The sequence below is a fragment of the Cucurbita moschata genome, unplaced genomic scaffold (assembly GCF_002738365.1).
Source record: "Cucurbita moschata cultivar Rifu unplaced genomic scaffold, Cmos_1.0 Cmo_Scf00001, whole genome shotgun sequence".
Taxonomy (NCBI): Eukaryota; Viridiplantae; Streptophyta; class Magnoliopsida; order Cucurbitales; family Cucurbitaceae; genus Cucurbita; species Cucurbita moschata.
In genome coordinates, this window is record NW_019268517.1 from 11150797 (window position 1) to 11172172 (window position 21376).

Genomic DNA, 21376 nt, shown 5'->3' on the forward strand with positions numbered 1-21376 from the left:
TTTTTTTTTTTTTTTTTTTTTTTAATGGGATTTTCCCCTATACTTGGACTTCGTAAGTGAAGGAGGGTTGACGCAGTCTTTATGGAATCTACTATTTTGGCTTGTCATTATTTTAATATGTTTTTAATGTAAATTGTATTTTTAACTACTTTTTTGCTTCAGGTGAAAAGAAAATTACCCAAAGTCAACAGGCGCCTCGCAAATCAAATCCTTGAAGAGGAAGAAGCTGGAACGGAAAAGAAGGATGAAGAGGATGTCAATAAGACCAAGAAGGCATCAAAGAAGAAGAAAGGGCTCAGTAGTGAAATCTTTCAAGATGAACGTTTTGCGAATATGTTTAAGAATGAGGTATGACTCGGTTCTTAGATGCTCCCTCTCATTTTTTTCTCCACATTTCTATTGGTTGTTTGCAATATGTCACGAAAAATCAAGGAAGAAAAAAAAAATTCTAGGCTTCATCTGCAAGATGTCTAAGGTCAAATTACACATGCGTATCTATTTGTTTAGTGGGGATGTTTATTAGCAAAATATCAAGAAAAAGAAAGTTGTGGCGTAGGGTGTTCGCTTGAATTTTACTCATTTAAATGTAGTTTCCTTGTTTTTTGTTGGATCATATTATAGCTCTTGTTCATCTAATGTTGGATCATGTTATGCTACAGAACTTCGAGATCAATGAGCTTTCACCAGAGTATCTGGCCCTGCATCCAGTGGCTTCTACGAAGCAGCCATCTTTGGTGGAAGAGCATTTTGAACCTGTCTTGGACGACAGTGAACAAAGCTTAAGTAATTCTGATGCCTCAGTTGAATCAGACTTTGAAGATGAACCCAGCAGAGATAAGCATAATAAGGCGCGAGCTCCAAAGTGAGTTTTTTCAACTCATAATTATTTTATATACTTTTTTCTTGGGAGCTAAAAGTTTTCCGATCTTCTAACCTATTAAAAGAAAGCTGTATAATCTAATACAAATTTTCCATCAAGGAAAGGAAATGCGTACTGTACTAACTACAAGTTAATATCTTTCTCTTCATGAGTTCATATGAATTCTTTGTGCTAAAGTCGGTATCTTTGGAGGGGATAGATAGCGTTTAATAATTTTATTGATGTGAATGTGTAGATTGTATGAGGTGAAGGATGAAAAGCATGCTGAGGCGTTCTGGAACAGTGTATCACTTGCTAAGGAGGAAAGGCTCACTATGGAGGAGAGAATTGCTGCTATGGGAGACAATAAGCAAGGTTCTGGAATTCTAAATGAAGTTAAATTGGGACCAGGAGGGTCGCGAGAGATTTCGTTTAAGCCAAGAAGCTCTGCCAAGTACATGGAAGATGATGACGATGAAGGCCCACGAAAGAAGAATCGGAGTGCCGAATTTTATGGTCCAAAGGCCAATAAATCAGGTTCCCGAGGTGGAATGAGACATGGGAGCAGCATAGGTGGAAACAACAGAGGTAGAGGTAGAGGTAGAAGAGGGCGCCGGTGAATGATTCACACTGGTGTATCATATGAAGAAAAATATATGAAACAGTTGCAGCCTTAAGCCATGAAATTAGATTTGTGCTTTGTCTTCCTTACCGAGAAGGAAGATAAGAGGAATGAGACGTCGACATGGTGAGAGCATAGAGTATTCCCATCTCACCCATGAGAAGATTTTATAAACTGTAAATTTTGTTAGGTTAGTTTTAAGTTATTAATATTGTTTCACTTGAATGAGTAGAGCCTGTTCTTTATTAATATGATCGAGAACCCAATTGAAAGAATGAAACTTTATTAATCGCTGGATCGATTGTACATGTAGTTTAGCAAACAGATTGTGTTTTAAACTGAAGTAGCAAGATAAAGACACCCTACCCTCACAACCAATTAATTAATATTTTGAAACATTGATCTTTGCTGCAAAAGGAATTAATAGAGCCAATCCAAAGAACCCCATCCTCTCCCTCTTCCACTTCAGAAAAACTTCTCCCTCTCAACTCTGCTTTACCTTCAATAATCTCCATTACTGCACCTTCCTCACTAACCCTCACTCCAACCCCACCTCTCCCTATCCACTTCCCCAAATAGCTATAGATCTTGTCCACGTCCAAAGGAAGCTTCGCTAACCCCTTCCCTATCCAACTCTGAGACAGGATGAACCTCAACACCCCTCCTCTTCTGGAGTGAATTCCCACCCAAAACCCCCCTCCTTTACTACTACGACTCCTCTTGATGTTGTCCGGGAACCCCGGGAGCTCCCCCACCACCTCGGCTTTGCCCGTCCCCAGCCAGTACTTGAGAATCCTGCACTTGGTGGTCTCCGCGAGTAGAAGGAAATCCCTGTTTTTGCTCAGTGACACTCCGTTCGGAAATGAAGGGTTTCCCAACAGAAGGCTTAGTTGTTTGGATTTTGGATCATATTTCATTAGCCTTCCTGAACTGTCTCCACTTAATATAGCCGACGCAAAGTTCCTGCACAAAAACACACAACATTTAAATATATGGGTCATTAAAGGAATGGATGCATCGCAGCAATCCTTGGCTGAAACTTTGGCCAGTGGCACGCCTGCTACGTCGGGGTCATCTGGTAATGTGGTTAATTATATGGGTCAAATGGCCATGGCAATGGGAAAGCTCGGAACTCTTGATGGCTTCCTACGCCAGGTAATTTGGTTTTAGATTTTATGTCACTCTGTTCCATCTAGTTACAGTTATACCTCGCTCATGCAACAAACAAGTAAAGTTGAAATCTTTGTCCATGTTTTCTCACTTTCATTTTTCCATCTCTTTCTATAACTTGCAGGCCGATAATCTTCGTCAACAAACACTTCAACAAATGCATCGCATATTGACAACCCGTCAATCAGCTCGTGCGCTTCTTGCAATAAACGACTACTTCTCCCGCCTTCGAGCTCTAAGCTCTCTCTGGCTTGCACGGCCACGAGAGTGAAAGGGGCATGGGAGTTCTCTCTAGTTAATCTGTCAAATTTATCAAACAAGTGCCTGAAGTGTGCTACCACACAGAATTGCATTGCTTCATTGGATGAAGCTGCTTCTGTCATAGGAATTGTACAATGGATGAAGATGAGTGATGGTGGTGTAGGGTGAAGTTTGTGATTGATATATACATATATATAGCTTTCACATTTTCAGTTGTTTAGTGTCGGTTGGTGATATTGTATGCTTATTACAATAATCTTTTCAGGTGATGTTTCATAGAACTGAATGGGAAAATAGGTTGTATCTGTAACTTACATTTGTATTACATCAACCTACACCAGAGATCATATTATAATTTATTTTCAAATAATATTCTTTGAGTAAGTAAACCATTTTGAGTTTACTGCAAAACCAGAGTTCTTGGTAATAATGGGTATTCGAACAAACAAAATATATTATAACACGTGCAGCACAATCCATTGTGTAGTTCTGCTGTCAAATTTCAAAGCGCAGCCACCAGATTAACTAACAAATACTTGATTTGTAAAATAGAGTTGAAATCCGAGGAGTTTATACATCCAAAAGTATCAAATTAAATTCCTCAGTCAAGCAAATCCGACACTGCTGTCTTCCTGAATGCATCGATTTGGGCCAATTTTCCTGCCAAAGCTTTGTTTGGAAACACATTATCTGCCTTCATTCTCTCTTTCATGCCGTAGGCTGGAGCCTTGGCATTAATGTATGCCTGTATTAGAGCTTGAAACTGGCTGAATCTAGCCACGTAACCTGATAGTCTCATCCTATGAAACATTTTCTCCGCATTGTGGACGTCACCCCTCCTTGCATACTGATCCAGGATAATCATGTAAGATGTAAACAATGGCTTCATCTGGTTTTTCTGGACCGCCTTCTGCAAGAAAGAATCTGCCTTTTCTACCTCCCCAGCTTCCACATAGAGTTTCACAACTGCATTCCATGTTAATGGACCGATTCGGCAACCGCTGTCTGCCATCTGCTTGACTAGATCCTTGCCCTTCGTCAGCATCTTATTGTCTGCATAAACCTTCAACATGGTAGAGTATTGTTTCGAGGAAAGCTTCTTCCATGTTTTTAAAACTCTATCAAAAATTTCCTCTGCTTCTTGGACGTTCTTCAGCTTTCCCCATGCAACAATGGCAGCCATGCATTCTTCAATGCGAGGATTAGCCTCGCAGATCTTCCAGACCCTCCTCACTTCATCTTCCATTTGTAGTTCTCCATAAAGGGGAAGTAAAAGTCTGCAAGGCCATCGAGATTCTTTGGAGCTCACATCTTCCATCTCCTTCAAGATGGCCTTGGCTTTGTCTTTAAGCCCACCTGAAGCATAGTGCTTCGCTAATATGGAAAGTGTATTTACATCAAGTTCGATTCCTTCAGCCTTCATTGTATCAACAACTTGTTCCATACCCACCATGTCATTTGAAAGGCCTTTAGCATCTATTAGGATCTTGTAAGTAAACAGAGAAGGCTTGACATTTTCTTTCTCCATCAACAACAGAACGTCGGCTATTTTCCTCTTGTCAAGTCTCTTGTAAAGAAGAAGCAACTGGTTGCAAGCAAAGGCTGTGATTGGAAATTCAAGGTCCTTCATTTTGTTAAATACTTCCTCTGCTTTTTTTACATTGTTGGCGACCACACAGTTAGCCAAAAGAGTTCGGTATATCACCTCCCCCTGGAATGATTTCGGGATTTTGGCGATGTAACCTTCTGCCCTATGGAGACCATGTACCTTTGCAATCAAGTCAAGGCGAGAAGCATAGTCTCTGTCAACGAACTCAAGTTGTCCACTTGCTTCCAACCACTCTGAAAACTGTGAAACCCATATAGCAATGCAAGTAATGAGTTGAAGAAATGATGAATAAGAATGTTGAACAAATAGGCAAAATATTTTTAAAATACGGTAGCTACAAAATTCTTGGTCGATAAACTGGCTAAAACTCGCATAACCATTTTCTTACCAATAATGGCTTTTATAAGACTAACAATAATAAATGCAAAATTCATATATACTAATAAATCAAGCAGTTACATGCAGCTCAACCTAATATCAAGCCATCTGAAAATTCTATACGCGGTTCTGGCACCATTTATTGAATGCCATAAGCCAGCTTAACAAATTTCTATACAAGCATTTGATAGTGGTACTTCTTGAAATCATTTTGTGTTTGTTAGACCGCATTACATTACTACTGATTATGGTATTTCTTAGAGATTTATCAATATTACCATCCTGAAACCATTGTGTCCGCTAGTCACATATACTTTATAGAGTTCTGCAAATCCCAAGAGTGACGAGATTAACTATAAACCTAAAACCATAGGAATGAATTCCATTGCTTGAAGAAGTAAAATCAAGTCAATTTACCTGCAAAGCCTTCCCAAACATTCGACGTCTTCGAAGATTGAGCATAGCCAGAGAGATGTCAGCACGGCTTAATTCTTTTCCTTCACTGACCCACTTGTCCAGTGCACTGGGAACAGATAAACCCGGAGCACTCCAAATAGCCTTGAACAGCTCTGAAGGAGCCCTTTTCGCAGATATCTTTTCACCAAGCTCAGTTTCAACCTCAGGTAAATCCAGTTCATTTTGAGTCCCATCATCATCAAGTTCTGATTCAGAGGTTAATTCCCCTTCATTTTCATCAGCTGCTTTATTATCTTCAAGTGCATTAGTGCTTGGAAGTGTTTCAAGTTCAGAAAACCCATCTTCCAAGTCATCTTCCTCTCCACTGTTCTCAGCACCAGCTTGTGAAGATAGACCATGGCTGCTAATAGAAAGCCCAGAGGACCGCCATGTTGCAAGGTTATTTCTCTCAAAAGAAATGCATCTATCAGATATAGCAGGGATGATAGCCGAACCAACTATATTTCCATCGCAAGAATATGGCGCCTCTAGTTTGCCAAAGACATACGAAGTTCTTATTCTATATCCTTGATTCCTAGAAAGAGAACACAAAAAATTGAGAGAGGGATATGAAAAATTGGAGGCATCGTACCCTCCGCACCGGTTACCGCAATATACAGGTACATATATTACACATACAGAAATACATACATACAAAAACAGTCGTTTGAATGATTAATAATGGATGATTTCGGGAAACTGACATCCCCCAAACTTGTTCTTCCTTACAGAGAGAAAAGGAAATCCCCCCTTGATAATAGGCCGACAACTGTGAAGATAGATTGTGAAACCCAGAAGCATTTAAATTGTAGAAATAACGAAGCTTCAGATTTGAGCTTGAATGCGAATAAAAACAGAAAAAAATGACACACAAGTTTTTACATTATTTCCTTCTGTGATGAGCACCGGAAAGTGGATGAGAAGCAAGCAAGAATCTTAGTTGCAGAAATAGTGAATGAAAGTGTGTAGTGACAAGAAGATTGAAAAGAAATGTATTGGCATTAAGGAATAAAGAAGGTAAGGTAAATAAGCGGAGAGGTGCAGTTAGAAGACGAGAAGCATACCTGAGAGGAGTCGAAGCTCTACGAAGAGCCCACATGATGAGATGATAATAGGAGTGAAGAGGTTAGTAGCAGAGGTGTAAGAGTGGAAAGGAGAGGGAGGGAGGGGGGATCGAAATAGGCGCGGCAGAGACGTTGTTGGTGTTAAACCCTAAAAACCCTTTCGTGTGTTGGACTCCCGTTCTTTATATCAGGCGGTGGACTCGGACCAAGGTTTAAAGCATAGCTGCTTGCTTAAATAATTTTATAAAAATATTGCATACATACTTTTAGAAAACTATAAATTAATAAATAAATATGTTGTTATAATTTTAAAAATAAATTAGTAAGCCATTATACTGATTTTCATGAAAATGTCAAAATAATTGGTAGAAAAAATAAATAAGGAAAGAAAAGAATAAAAAGAAAAACACTTCTTCTTCTTCTTCTTCTTCTTCTTCTTCTTCTTCTTCTTCGCACATCACTTTCCACCACCATCAAATCTTAACTCTCCTCACTCCTTCTCCTTCCATGCTTCCACACCTGGATCTCCCAAATCCCAAATCCTTCGTCGGCCTCGGACTAGATCACAACATTGTCAGAAATGCAGGACCGAACCGATATTCATGGGATCGCTTATACCTAACTCCACCTCCGCTACTCTATGCTACACTTGATGCCTTCTCGTCATTGGTAGTTATTATTTAACCGGGTATAGTTTTCTTAGATTTTGTTGGTTGTTTTTTACTTTTTCAAAAATCTAAATTAACCCGTTGAATGGAAGAGACTTAATTTTTTATGGCCATTTTGGCCAACTTTGGACAAGTTTTTGCTCACTACCTCCCATTTGTAGGATTAAGGTTGTTGGTTAGAGTATTCAACGGGATGGAAATCAAATGATCGAGTCTTCAGCAAATCTCTCTCCTCTTACTTTCGGTTATTTTTCTTCGAAGAAATTTTCTTCGACTTGTTTTTTTTTTTTTTTTTGTCGATGTTTTCCTCCCAATTGCCAGAAGTCAACAAGTTGTATCAGAACCAGGTTTCGATCCTGGGGTCTGTGGTAAGAGAGGTCACCTGAGCAAGAATTGCTGGAGCAAGCTCAGGAACAAAGAGAAGCCCGAGAAGGCCCATGTGGCTCAATCCAATGAGAATGAGCCAGCTCATTTCATGGTAAGTGCATCGGTCTTACTCGACGTCCCCAATTTCGATTCCAAATCCACGGAGGTGGAGGTAATCAACGACGGCGTAACTTCGCTTCTGGTGAGCGTCAAACCCGAGAAAGAGCTCGAGCTGGGCGTAGCAAAGTCACTAGCTGGGGAGCCAATTCAACTGAAGGAGAAGCGAGTGTCTGCTCAGATCGGCAAGAGGGACGAGCATCATGAGCACTGGCGATGGGTCCTCAACACAGGGGCAGCAAACCATATGACCAGGGCTTAGATCTGCATTCTCCGAGCTCAACTCGAGGATTCGCGGGATGGTGAAATTCGGCGACGGCTCCGTCGTCGAGATCGAAGGGCGCGGCACCATCCTGTTCATTAGCAAGGGAGGCGAGCATCGCAAGTTCACTGGCGTCTACTTCATCCCGAGGCTCAAGGCTAACCTTGTGAGCCTGGGTCAAGTCGATGAGGTCGGCTGCTTCATTTCCATCGAGCGCGGACTACTCAAAATCTGCGATGATCGACGATGGCTGCTCACACAAGTTCGGCGCATGACAAACCGTCTTTACATCCTAGAGTTGGAGATAGAGCAACCCGTCAACCTCTCGGCCAAGACCGAAGAGGTATCTTGGAGGTGGCACGCAAGGTACGGGCACTTAAACTTTCCTGCTCTACAAAAATTACACAAGGAAGAGATGGTGCACGGTTTGCTGGCAATCAAAGGCGTGCAAACCGTGAACAAGTTGTGCGACGGGTGCCTCATCGGCAAACAGAGGCGCACCCCATTTCCGTCTCAGGCATCGTACCGCGTCGGTGAGCCATTGGAGCTCATGCACGATGATATCTACGGGCCCATCAAGCCGGCGACCCTAGGCGGTAAGACCCTCTTCCTCCTGCTGATCGATGACAAAAGCCATTTCATGTGGTTGATCCTGCTGCAAGCGAAAAATGAGGCGGCAGAGGCGGTTAAGCACATTCAAGCGCGAGCGGAGGCCGAATGCGGGAAGAAGATGTGAGTGCTGCGCACAGACCGAGGTGGAGAATTCACCTCGACAAGTTTCGATAAGTACTGCGACGAGTTCGGCATACAACGGCACCTAACGGCGCCCTACTCCTCCCATTAGAACGGAGTGGTGGAGCACCGAAATCAGACCATCGTCAGGATAGTAAGGTCTTTGCTGATGAGGGCCGAGGCCTAGGAGATTCTGGGGAGAGGCGGTAATGACGGCAGTCTACCTCCTTAATCGTTTGCCAACATGAAGCCTCGACGGGAAGACGCCACAAGAGGCCTGGTACAACAAGAAGTCAGTGGTACATCATCTACGAGTGTTCATCTGCGTTGCATACATGAAGGTAGCGCGTCCCCACCTCGCCAAGCTCGATCCCAGGAGGCTGAAAGTTGTCTTCATCGGCTACGAACCCGGGAGCAAGGCGTACAGACTCTATGATCCTGCGGGGGGACGAGCTCACGTGTCTCGCGACGTCATCTTCGACGAAAGTACCTTCTAGCAGCGGAACGATGTGATCGAGGCAGATCACAACCCAAATCAATTCACGGTGGAGTACCTCGTCACCGAGCCGGAAGAAGGAGGAGCCCAACATCAGGAACCGTCACCGCCGCCAGCAGCTACACCCTCTGAACCAGTGGAGTTTGCAATACCACGGACTGCGGATTCGACACTGGATGCCGATCACGATGATGATCTGGTGGCGAGGTACTGGAGGATGGACGACCTAGTGGGAGGAGGTGAACCACCTGGACTGGCGGCGTGCGAACTCGAATAAGAGGTGGCTGAACTGCATGCCATCAGCGTAGATGAACCGAACACCTTCGCCGAAGCAGAAAGGAACCCGTGTTGGCTGAAGGCAATGCAGGAAGAAATGACATCCATCACCGAGAATCAGACGTGGAGTCTGGAGGATATGCCGCCGGGATACCGAGCCATAAGGCTCAAATGGGTCTTCACACTGATGTATCATATGAAGAAAAATATATGAAACAGTTGCAGCCTTAAGCCATGAAATTAGATTTGTGCTTTGCCTTCTTTATCGAGAAGGAAGATGAGAGGAATGAGACATCGACATGGTGAGAGCATAGAGTATTCGCATCTCACCCATGAGAAGATTTTATAAACTGTAAATTTTGTTAGGTTAGTTTTAAGTTATTAATATTGTTTCACTTGAATGAGTAGAGCCTGTTCTTTATTAATATGAGCGAGAAACCAATTGAAAGAACGAAAGTTTATTAATCGCTGGATCGATTGTACATGTAGTTTAGCAAACAGATTATGTTTTAAACTGAAGTAGCAAGATAAACACACCCTACCCGCCAAACAACCAATTAATTAATATTTTGAAACATTGATCTTTGCTGCAAAAGGAGAATTAATAGAGCCAATCCAAAGAACCCCATCCTCTCCCTCTTCCACTTCAGAAAAACTTCTCCCTCTCAACTCTGCTTTACCTTCAATAATCTCCATTACTGCACCTTCCTCACTAACCCTCACTCCAACCCCACCTCTCCCTATCCACTTCCCCAAATAGCTATAGATCTTGTCCACGTCCAAAGGAAGCTTCGCTAACCCCTTCCCTATCCAACTCTGAGACAGGATGAACCTCAACACCCCTCCTCTTCTGGAGTGAATTCCCACCCAAAACCCCCCTCCTTTACTACTACGACTCCTCTTGATGTTGTCCGGGAACCCCGGGAGCTCCCCCACCACCTCGGCTTTGCCCGTCCCCAGCCAGTACTTGAGAATCCTGCACTTGGTGGTCTCCGCGAGTAGAAGGAAATCCCTGTTTTTGCTCAGTGACACTCCGTTCGGAAATGAAAGGTTTCCCAACAGAAGGCTTAGTTGTTTGGATTTTGGATCATATTTCATTAGCCTTCCTGAACTGTCTCCACTTAATATAGCCGACGCGAAGTTCCTGCACAAAAACACACAACATTTAAATGTCTTTCTCTATATACATAATCAATCAATCAATAATTTTTTTTTAAAAACGTTCGAGTCTAATTTGAAGTTTTATAAATATGGTTAAACTTGTTAGAAAATATTATTAAATTTATTAGAACGTTTCATATTTTTTAATAAAAATGATCTTTAAAAAGTTTATATATATATATATATATATAACAAAATACATATAAAGATGACAAAAATTTATCGAGATCGATCCGTGAATTTCCAAGAATCCCGCCCCATTCCTACAAAATAAAAACAAGTACGGCTTTGGGTCTCCGCCCCATGCACGTCTTTACAGTTGGCCATCATTTTTTTAAAATTTTGTGTGTGTTTTTGGATGTGAGAGATGGGTGGAAAGAATAAAATAAAATACCTTCTGTGATAGTGGGAAGAGCTATCGGTGAAATAGACATGTCCAGAGAGTTGATCAATGTCCAAACTGTTGGCGAAGCTGAAAGAGTGGAACCCCAAAACCTGGTCCTCCTCCATCTCGAATTCAACTGGTTTGGCTAAACCGCCGTTTGCGCCGACTCGAAGCAATCCCATGTAGGCGTCGGCGATGTACAGATCCCCGTCGCCGTGTTTGAATCGGAGCCCTAATGGTCTCCCACATCTCTCCTCCTCTTTCTCTCCCTCCTCTTCACAACCTGTTCTGTTCATTTTCATCTAGAAATCATCACCACATAAAAATGTGTGATGCGCCAACAGAAATGACAAACAGCAGATCCCAACTTACACGTGGAGATCATGCATAAGTAACCAACCAAGAGACGGCCCAAAATGGTAACACAAATAAAGTTTGCATTTTATTTTTGGGAGTTCCTATTATTTTTTCTTTTTTAAATTCTCAATCAAAGTTGACACAACAACAACATCAACAACATCAGCCACACTTTTATCGTAATCCATCAAAATCTTATCCCATTCAATACTTCTCACCAATTATCATAATCCTTCTCTCCCCCACAAATTTTTTTCGTTTCTAAATTATAAACAAGTTAATTATAACAATATTAATGCAACCGAATATAGTGCGTCAATATTTTCAGATCAATACTAATTTATATTATTAACACATTCAAATCAATATTACTTTTTATTTTAAATTTCAGACTCAACTTTAACCATACCTCCAACTATAAGAAATCTCAACCCCACAAAGAATCTTAAATTTTAAATTCCCAAAACTGAAAAAAGAAAAATAGTGAAGAAAGTGAATATTATATTTTAATATTTAAATAATTATATATATTATTTTTTCCCCTCTGGTTGCCCCTCGAGAGCAACAAATGAAGCCAGCTTGGTAAGGTGCCAGTTCTTGAAAATATATATTTTTTAAGAACATCATGCATTTGAATAAATAATAGAAAAGGAAAAAGAAAATACAAGCGTCGTGATTACCTGTTTGGAGAAGTAAAGGCGAAATCGATCCACCGTTGTTTATCAGGCAGCCATTTGATAATCCTACCGTCGGAGATGCCGGTGTAAGGTCCTCCGCCGGCGCTGTCGAAGGCGAAACTCTCCGGCCCTACACCGCCGTCAATTGACAAATATTCTATGTTCGGTTCATCGAGAGTCTCCGGCGGCGGCGGTGAAAATCTGGTGGTGCTGATGGCGAGTAGGGCGAATATGGCGGCGACTGCGGTGGCGGTGAGGCAGAGGTTGGAGTACATAGCTTTTGCACTGTGAGAGAGAGAGAACGGAATTTCAGAGATGTGTGAGATGTGTGAGATGCGTGAGATGTGTGAAGGTTTTTTTGTTAGTTTTGTTCTGTAGACCTGTGAGTGGCAATTATGAAATTTACATTATTGAGACTGTTTCTGGCCCCACTTGGTCCTTACAGGTTGAGAATGAGATGAGGTTATTTTGGTCATCTTACAACACTATCAACCTTTTACACTCCAAATCCCTGTTTTTTTAGACAATAATAAATACCCACAATTTCAATTTTCATACTTTTAAAAAACTAGCATCAATTATTTGTTATATTCATTGTATTATACTGTTTTTTTTTTTAAATAAAAGTTGAACAAATACTCTATTTATTCCTACTTATAATAAAAACAAGTGGTTTATAAAATAATATATGATATTTTAAATAATGCCATTTTACTACTCATAAAAAAAAAATATATAATATGTAATCAGGTTGACCTATTCGAGGATCTTCGGATCTATGTTTATTTCAACGTCGTCGTCCTTTTTCATCTTTAGGTGCCTAGGTATCCACCATAAGCTTTTATTCATTTGAACCTTGCTCTTAACTTTAAGGCTATAAAATGCTGCTAAATGGAAGGATCTTGTGAGAAAACCATAAATTTTTGTGTAAAAAATGGAAGAACTAATTTTTTTTTTTNTACTACTACGACTCCTCTTGATGTTGTCCGGGAACCCCGGGAGCTCCCCCACCACCTCGGCTTTGCCCGTCCCCAGCCAGTACTTGAGAATCCTGCACTTGGTGGTCTCCGCGAGTAGAAGGAAATCCCTGTTTTTGCTCAGTGACACTCCGTTCGGAAATGAAAGGTTTCCCAACAGAAGGCTTAGTTGTTTGGATTTTGGATCATATTTCATTAGCCTTCCTGAACTGTCTCCACTTAATATAGCCGACGCGAAGTTCCTGCACAAAAACACACAACATTTAAATGTCTTTCTCTATATACATAATCAATCAATCAATAATTTTTTTTTAAAAACGTTCGAGTCTAATTTGAAGTTTTATAAATATGGTTAAACTTGTTAGAAAATATTATTAAATTTATTAGAACGTTTCATATTTTTTAATAAAAATGATCTTTAAAAAGTTTATATATATATATATATATATAACAAAATACATATAAAGATGACAAAAATTTATCGAGATCGATCCGTGAATTTCCAAGAATCCCGCCCCATTCCTACAAAATAAAAACAAGTACGGCTTTGGGTCTCCGCCCCATGCACGTCTTTACAGTTGGCCATCATTTTTTTAAAATTTTGTGTGTGTTTTTGGATGTGAGAGATGGGTGGAAAGAATAAAATAAAATACCTTCTGTGATAGTGGGAAGAGCTATCGGTGAAATAGACATGTCCAGAGAGTTGATCAATGTCCAAACTGTTGGCGAAGCTGAAAGAGTGGAACCCCAAAACCTGGTCCTCCTCCATCTCGAATTCAACTGGTTTGGCTAAACCGCCGTTTGCGCCGACTCGAAGCAATCCCATGTAGGCGTCGGCGATGTACAGATCCCCGTCGCCGTGTTTGAATCGGAGCCCTAATGGTCTCCCACATCTCTCCTCCTCTTTCTCTCCCTCCTCTTCACAACCTGTTCTGTTCATTTTCATCTAGAAATCATCACCACATAAAAATGTGTGATGCGCCAACAGAAATGACAAACAGCAGATCCCAACTTACACGTGGAGATCATGCATAAGTAACCAACCAAGAGACGGCCCAAAATGGTAACACAAATAAAGTTTGCATTTTATTTTTGGGAGTTCCTATTATTTTTTCTTTTTTAAATTCTCAATCAAAGTTGACACAACAACAACATCAACAACATCAGCCACACTTTTATCGTAATCCATCAAAATCTTATCCCATTCAATACTTCTCACCAATTATCATAATCCTTCTCTCCCCCACAAATTTTTTTCGTTTCTAAATTATAAACAAGTTAATTATAACAATATTAATGCAACCGAATATAGTGCGTCAATATTTTCAGATCAATACTAATTTATATTATTAACACATTCAAATCAATATTACTTTTTATTTTAAATTTCAGACTCAACTTTAACCATACCTCCAACTATAAGAAATCTCAACCCCACAAAGAATCTTAAATTTTAAATTCCCAAAACTGAAAAAAGAAAAATAGTGAAGAAAGTGAATATTATATTTTAATATTTAAATAATTATATATATTATTTTTTCCCCTCTGGTTGCCCCTCGAGAGCAACAAATGAAGCCAGCTTGGTAAGGTGCCAGTTCTTGAAAATATATATTTTTTAAGAACATCATGCATTTGAATAAATAATAGAAAAGGAAAAAGAAAATACAAGCGTCGTGATTACCTGTTTGGAGAAGTAAAGGCGAAATCGATCCACCGTTGTTTATCAGGCAGCCATTTGATAATCCTACCGTCGGAGATGCCGGTGTAAGGTCCTCCGCCGGCGCTGTCGAAGGCGAAACTCTCCGGCCCTACACCGCCGTCAATTGACAAATATTCTATGTTCGGTTCATCGAGAGTCTCCGGCGGCGGCGGTGAAAATCTGGTGGTGCTGATGGCGAGTAGGGCGAATATGGCGGCGACTGCGGTGGCGGTGAGGCAGAGGTTGGAGTACATAGCTTTTGCACTGTGAGAGAGAGAGAACGGAATTTCAGAGATGTGTGAGATGTGTGAGATGCGTGAGATGTGTGAAGGTTTTTTTGTTAGTTTTGTTCTGTAGACCTGTGAGTGGCAATTATGAAATTTACATTATTGAGACTGTTTCTGGCCCCACTTGGTCCTTACAGGTTGAGAATGAGATGAGGTTATTTTGGTCATCTTACAACACTATCAACCTTTTACACTCCAAATCCCTGTTTTTTTAGACAATAATAAATACCCACAATTTCAATTTTCATACTTTTAAAAAACTAGCATCAATTATTTGTTATATTCATTGTATTATACTGTTTTTTTTTTTAAATAAAAGTTGAACAAATACTCTATTTATTCCTACTTATAATAAAAACAAGTGGTTTATAAAATAATATATGATATTTTAAATAATGCCATTTTACTACTCATAAAAAAAAAATATATAATATGTAATCAGGTTGACCTATTCGAGGATCTTCGGATCTATGTTTATTTCAACGTCGTCGTCCTTTTTCATCTTTAGGTGCCTAGGTATCCACCATAAGCTTTTATTCATTTGAACCTTGCTCTTAACTTTAAGGCTATAAAATGCTGCTAAATGGAAGGATCTTGTGAGAAAACCATAAATTTTTGTGTAAAAAATGGAAGAACTAATTTTTTTTTTTAAGGGTTGTTGAGGTTTAAAGTCATTGATTATTTATTCTCCTTCAAGCTTTTCTTGCTTAAATGAGGCTTAGGTTGCACAGAAATGATTTGAGCTACGGTGGAGATTAAATGGGCAAAGCTTTCATATCAATTCTCCTAAATTTTCTCAAATTATTGAAATTAGTGAATTTATAGAAATTTTTCATTGGCGAGTGAGTTTGGTGATGACCATCCCAAAAGTGGAACCATATGGCAAAAATGAAGAAAGATTCAAAATCCGAATGTATTAACCAAAAGTTAAATAAATCAACAGGAGTTTCTTCTCAAACCCCTTTTAGTATCTCCTACTCGAAAAGGGAAAACTAGAGCTGAACTATCTCGAGAAATAGCTTAAAAACAGCCTACTTTAATTCAAAAACACCCACAAACGGCATCAGGACAGATCCAAACCACAGCTTTCCATCCTTCTCTTCCACTTCACTAATAAACTTCAAAGTTTTCCCTTCACAGTCTTCCAATACCTCCAAAATCTCTCCTTCCTCACTCAACCTAACCGCAGTTGCATGGGCCTTCCCTCCCACCAGCAACCCATGCAATTTCTTGAAGTCAACAGGAAGTTTCAACAGTACCTTCCCAAACCAAGAGGCTGAAGAAACCAATCTCCCAACAAGTCCCTTTTTAGCATGCAAAGCAACCCAATACTCGCCTTTGGGGTTCCTTCTAATATTGTCGGGATACCCCGGAAGCTTGGCGAGAACGTCCAAGTTTCCTGCATCAGGACCTCGAAGCCAAAATCTGAGGATCCTGCCAGTGGTGGACTCAACAACAAGCAGATAGGACTTGTCTTTGCTTAATGCAACACCATTGGCAAAAGCAAGGCCTTGCAATAAAACCGTAACTTGTTTACTATCTCGGTCGTACTTAAATAACCTTCCCGTGCTATCTCCGCTCAAGATCGATGCCATGAACTGTCTGCAAGTATAAAACATTCACAAAACAAAAGTTGAAGAAAAGTCAAATATTACCCCAGCAAGTTTATGGTCTTCGGTTCCAGTTTCAAATGAAGTTTTGACATATAAAAGCAAATTACACTCTCATATTCAAAGGAAAATGTTAAAATAGAGATAACCAATGACATTACAAACATAGTACTCCAGTTAAGCATTAGGAAAAAAAAAAAAACAGAGGAACCAGAAAAACAATGAGCTTATGTTCATCAGATAAAGTTTTTTATCAGATGTTTCAGATTTTTTTCTCAGATTTTCTTCTTTAAGATCAATTGCTAAAACGAGGCATGAATATGCTTTTTAAGTCTTAATTACCTTCTTTGGAAAACTGTACTGCTGTCTGTAAAGTAGATCACATCACCTTCTTCATCAATATCAAGATCATTTGTGAAGCGAAGTGGCTTGCCTTCGAATTCAGTCACAAGTTTTGTTGCCAAACCTCCAGCCGGTCCCACTACATGAAGACCGAGATAGGCGTCGGCAATATAGAGGTCTCCAGTTTTCTTATCAAAACGCAGTCCTAATGGCCTCCCACAAACATGCTCCAATTCAAGAGCAAACGGGCGAACACACTCACTCCTTCCAGAACATAAAACGAAAGAATTAACAGGTGAACCTGAAAAATGAATAATACTTGCCAAACAATCATATGCACATCCAAAACAGACATTCAAATAGTACCAATATGAGCAGAAAAGTAAAAGTTATAAGACAGAAAAATGGAATACTTCAAAACCTGATATCATTGGCTCAAATTGTATAGAGATCATGGTTTGTTTTTCTTAGGCCTAAGACGGTTGTCTTCCCCAGTGTCAATCCAATTTTAGTTTCCCTGAGATATCTTACTCAAGCAATCACGGGCCGACAAAGAGAAGCTCACTAAGTGTAGCAGTTGTGTCAAGAACAAATAATTGGTGGACAAGATGCATAATCCCCAAAAGGTTTGGCAGGGTGGGTGGGATAGCCAAGCCAGCCATTTCATGATACTAAGCCAGTCATATCCAAGAAAAGAACGAAACATTGTGAATTCACCAAGCAAAATGAGAGATTGATTTGAACCCTCAGTAGTTGTTTGTTTTAAAAAATTTACCGATTTTCAAGACCAGAGCAATTCCTACCTAAAAATGATTCCTCAACAAGTTGAAATGGAAGTTAAGGCAAAAAAAAAAAAAAAAAAAACAAGAAACCAAAGACGAGGTCAATGCATCATTGGATAATCAATTCTCCTAATCAAACAATCTTACAATAAAAAATTCAACTCTGATCCTGTCTAATAAAAAAACAAAAGTTGCAGCCGAGCATCACCATTCCATGACAGTATTACACAATATACAGCTTCAAAAAAGAACTGAAAAAGGCCTCTCCTAAAACATTTCAATTCTCCTCCATCGCAAACTTTTTGTACAAACTCAGAATTTCTTTCACATAGAATCAAACAATCTGATGAATATACAATTTTTCTCCCAAAGATAGAATCAACACAAGAAGATAAGATTGTACCTCTGAGAACTAGTGACAGCGAAATCAGTCCACCCACGGCCATCGCCTTGCCACTTGAGAATCCGGCCATCTGCGACGCCGGTGTAAGGGCCATCTCCGTTGGGGTCAAAAATCAAACTCTCTGGTCCAGTTGCTCCGGTGACCGGGATAACGGTGGCGGAATGGAGATAATCATGGGTTCCGGAAATCTGCGGCGGCGCTAGGACCTGATTAAGCTGGAGGAACGGGGTTTGGAGCGAGAAGATGATGGCGACGAGGGCTGCAATCGTGGCCACCGTCAATGTAAGCATCGAGTTCATGGGGGGGGTGTGTGCGTGTTTGTTTGGGGGAATGGAAAGGGAAGCGAGTGGATCGGGTAGAAATGGGAATGGTTGGAGTGGAGAAGCGGAGTTTACGAGTCTGAGTAAGGTGAAAAGATTGCTTTCATATTCTATTTTTGTATTCTTTAATGACTTTTCTCCTCGATCTTCCACCCTAAACCATTGTATTGGTATCGTTTTTCGGCCGGCGGGTCCAATTGCAGTAATAAATATTTTGAACTTTAATAACTATTTCCTTTTTATTCTTAAAAAGCGTGTAGGTTTAATTTAATTTTATTTCTCAAGAAAACAAATTTTAAAATCAACCTTTTACGAGCTTTCCAAATCAAGCCTTATTTTCTTGTTCTTCCTTTTTCAAATATTATCATTTTCACAGTAATTTAAAATTATTTATATTTTTTTCCCGAGTGTTTAAATAAAAATCCACGTCGGAGAGAGAGAGAGAGAGAGAGAGAGAGAGAGGAAGAATAGGGAAAAGAGCCAAAGAGAGATGAGTGATTGGGGGGCTTTGTGAGGGCGCGAGTATTGCGGTTGGAAGCGTCTCTCTCCCCCGTCTGATTTCTCTTAACAAACTTTTTCCTATTTTAAAGAATTGCAATAACACAGACCTCAAAACTCTCCCCTCCAGACTTGGACTTCTTCTCCGTATTGGTATCATAATAAGAGTCTCCCACCCCCCACCTCCGCAACACACCAAAATAAAATTAGAAGAATTCAAGACCCAATTAAAATTTAGATTATATTTTTTTAATTCAACCCCCCCAATAAATATACCTCCTTCTCCCTAATTTCCCATTTATCCCTCTTCTCGCCTCTGGCTTTACTTTAACCTAAGGCAGAGTTCCCATCTCTGCCTTAGCCATTTCCCGTTATTCCAACTCATCCACCCACCATCCACCATGGTCTTCCAAGATTTCGACCAGATCTCCGAACGCCGTCGCGCCGAGAGAGCGCGCAAGTTCCGTAATAGGGTCATCATCGCGGTCGTCTCAACCTTCCTCATCCTTGTTCTCGTCGTCGCCGCCGTCTTCGTCCAAGTCTCCCCGCCCACCAAATCCACCACCAGAGACGGCGCCGGCAGCGGCAGCAGCCGCAGCAAGGGAAGCTCCAAAGATCATGCGACATCCGACGTCAAACAGGTGTCCCGCGCCCAGAAAATGATTACCATGATATGCAACTCCACAGACTATAAAGCCAAATGCGAGAGCACTTTGAAGGAAGGCGTAGAGACCCACCCCGATTCCTCCGACCCCAAAGACCTCATCAAGCTCGCCATCGCCGCCGTCTCCACCGAGGTTAACTCCGCCCTGAAAAAAGCTTCCGCCATGAACTTCCCCACCCCGGAGGAAAAAGGGGCGTTCGAGGACTGCAAGCTCCTGTTGGAAGAAGCGGTGGAGGAATTAGACAGGTCTGTGAGCGAATTGAGCAGGAAGGATCTGGGAAAGCTGACAGAGAAAACGACGCCGGATCTCAACAACTGGCTGAGCGCGGTGATGTCGTATCACGCCACTTGCGTGGATGGGTTTCCAGGGGGGAAGTCGAAGACCGAAATGGAGGCGACGTTGAAGGCCGGAAAGGAACTGACGAGTAATTCGCTGGCGATGATTTCGCAGGTGGCTACGTTCTTCTCAACGTTTGAAAAGTCGGATGGTGGAGGAGCTGCAACACGACGTCGTCTAATGGCCAAAGATGGGCTACCCAGCTGGATGACCAGCTACGAACGCAGGATGTTGAAGCGCGATGCGGAAGACGATAAGCCGACGCCTAATGTTGTGGTCGCCAAAGATGGGTCCGGAAATTTCAAGACCATTAACGAAGCGTTGGCTGCCATGCCTGCAAAATATGATGGACGGTAGGCTCTGTTTTTTTTTTTTTTTAGTACTTTATGTAATTCATATGAATAATGTATTGTATTAAAATGGATGAAAACAAGCAGGTACGTGATCTATGTTAAGGAAGGGATCTACGAGGAGACGGTGGTGATTACCAAAAAAATGGCGAATGTTACAATGTACGGAGATGGATCTCAGAAGAGCATGATCAGTGGGAATAAAAACTCAGCGGACGGAGTTCGAGCCTTCCAAACCGCATCTTTTGTGGCACTTGGAGACGGGTTGTTGGCGAAAGGGATCGGATTCAGAAACACTGCAGGTCCAGAAAAGCAGCAGGCCGTAGCCGCCAGAGTCCAGGGCGACAGAGCCATATTCGTGAACTGTCGGTTCGAGGGGTTCCAAGACACGTTGTACGCGCAAGCCCATCGGCAGTTCTACAGGAGCTGCTTGATTACAGGCACAGTGGACATCATCTTCGGGGACGCGGCGGCCATTTTCCAAAATTGTAATTTCATGTTGAAAAAGCCGTTGGATAAGCAAGCGAACGTAGTAACGGCACAGGGGAGAAGTGACAGACATGAAACCACGGCCACTGTGCTGCAAAACTGCAAGATATTGCCGGACAAGACGCTGGAGGGTGTGAAGGCGCAGTTCAAAAGCTACTTGGGGAGGCCTCGGAATGAGTACTCCAGGACCATAGTAATGGAGTCCGAAATTGAAGATATCATTCACCCCGATGGGTGGATGCCTTGGGACGGGGACTTTGCACTCAAAACCTTGTACTATGCTGAGTTTAACAACAAAGGGCCTGGGGCTAAGACCGATGCCAGAGTGAAATGGCCTGGTTTTAAGGTGATTGATAAGGAAGAGGCTGCAAAGTTTACGATAGGAACTTTTCTAGACGTGGATTGGATCCAGAGCTCCTCGGTTTCTGTTCATGTCGGCCTGTTTTGATATAACACCAAAAAAGAAAAAAAAAAAGAAAAATCCATTTTCTCATCTCCTTTTCGTCCACTTTTCCGATTTGTTACATGCATGCATGCCTCCTCAATTTTTTTCTATTTATTTCTATTTCTACTTCTTACTTCTTGTATTTATACATATACAACGCCCAAATACTCTAACAAAACTAGAGATTCCCTCGTAATTGTTTTTTCTTAAAAAAAAACAACAAATTTTTTCTTGTATATTTTTCTTTTCTTTTTTTA

The 21376-nt window shown here is 41.0% G+C and overlaps 7 protein-coding genes across 7 annotated transcripts in view; 3 read left to right on the forward strand and 4 right to left on the reverse strand.

Annotated features, from left to right (window-relative positions):
• The window catches only part of LOC111440847 (nucleolar protein 10), a 10030-nt gene extending 8255 nt beyond the window's left edge, over positions 1 to 1775 (forward strand). Inside the window, exons 14-16 of the mRNA XM_023077666.1 lie at positions 163 to 348; positions 660 to 862; positions 1116 to 1775. Of these exons, the coding sequence (XP_022933434.1) occupies positions 163 to 348; positions 660 to 862; positions 1116 to 1479 (753 nt within the window). The 3' untranslated portion in view covers positions 1480 to 1775. The remainder of the gene's footprint in view (positions 1 to 162; positions 349 to 659; positions 863 to 1115) is intronic.
• A 289-nt stretch (positions 1776 to 2064) lies between these two features.
• On the forward strand, positions 2065 to 3297 carry LOC111440933 (TGACG-sequence-specific DNA-binding protein TGA-2.1-like). The gene is made up of 2 exons (XM_023077770.1): positions 2065 to 2636; positions 2776 to 3297. Exons 1-2 carry the CDS (start codon positions 2205 to 2207, stop codon positions 2920 to 2922), a joined length of 579 nt encoding a protein of 192 aa, XP_022933538.1. The 5' UTR covers positions 2065 to 2204; the 3' UTR covers positions 2923 to 3297.
• Positions 3298 to 3405: 108 nt separating this feature from the next.
• LOC111440876 (pentatricopeptide repeat-containing protein At1g80270, mitochondrial-like) lies at positions 3406 to 6572 on the reverse strand. Its single transcript, XM_023077706.1, has 3 exons — positions 6420 to 6572; positions 5317 to 5890; positions 3406 to 4761 (listed from the first exon to the last, which is right to left on the reverse strand). Exons 1-3 carry the CDS (start codon positions 6452 to 6454, stop codon positions 3514 to 3516), a joined length of 1857 nt encoding a protein of 618 aa, XP_022933474.1. The 5' UTR covers positions 6455 to 6572; the 3' UTR covers positions 3406 to 3513.
• Positions 6573 to 9778: 3206 nt separating this feature from the next.
• On the reverse strand, positions 9779 to 12386 carry LOC111440925 (protein STRICTOSIDINE SYNTHASE-LIKE 2-like). The gene is made up of 3 exons (XM_023077759.1): positions 11920 to 12386; positions 10892 to 11170; positions 9779 to 10480 (listed from the first exon to the last, which is right to left on the reverse strand). The coding sequence occupies exons 1-3, from the start codon at positions 12189 to 12191 to the stop codon at positions 9898 to 9900; spliced, it is 1134 nt and encodes a 377-aa protein (XP_022933527.1). The 5' UTR covers positions 12192 to 12386; the 3' UTR covers positions 9779 to 9897.
• Positions 12387 to 12672: 286 nt separating this feature from the next.
• LOC111442207 (protein STRICTOSIDINE SYNTHASE-LIKE 2-like) lies at positions 12673 to 14909 on the reverse strand. Its single transcript, XM_023079504.1, has 3 exons — positions 14575 to 14909; positions 13547 to 13825; positions 12673 to 13135 (listed from the first exon to the last, which is right to left on the reverse strand). Exons 1-3 carry the CDS (start codon positions 14844 to 14846, stop codon positions 12673 to 12675), a joined length of 1014 nt encoding a protein of 337 aa, XP_022935272.1. The 5' UTR covers positions 14847 to 14909.
• An 850-nt stretch (positions 14910 to 15759) lies between these two features.
• On the reverse strand, positions 15760 to 18445 carry LOC111450599 (protein STRICTOSIDINE SYNTHASE-LIKE 10-like). The gene is made up of 3 exons (XM_023090812.1): positions 18017 to 18445; positions 16832 to 17095; positions 15760 to 16481 (listed from the first exon to the last, which is right to left on the reverse strand). The coding sequence occupies exons 1-3, from the start codon at positions 18313 to 18315 to the stop codon at positions 15911 to 15913; spliced, it is 1134 nt and encodes a 377-aa protein (XP_022946580.1). The 5' UTR covers positions 18316 to 18445; the 3' UTR covers positions 15760 to 15910.
• A 660-nt stretch (positions 18446 to 19105) lies between these two features.
• LOC111463347 (putative pectinesterase/pectinesterase inhibitor 45) lies at positions 19106 to 21149 on the forward strand. Its single transcript, XM_023107285.1, has 2 exons — positions 19106 to 20188; positions 20273 to 21149. The coding sequence occupies exons 1-2, from the start codon at positions 19236 to 19238 to the stop codon at positions 21120 to 21122; spliced, it is 1803 nt and encodes a 600-aa protein (XP_022963053.1). The 5' UTR covers positions 19106 to 19235; the 3' UTR covers positions 21123 to 21149.
• Positions 21150 to 21376: the final 227 nt, after the last annotated feature.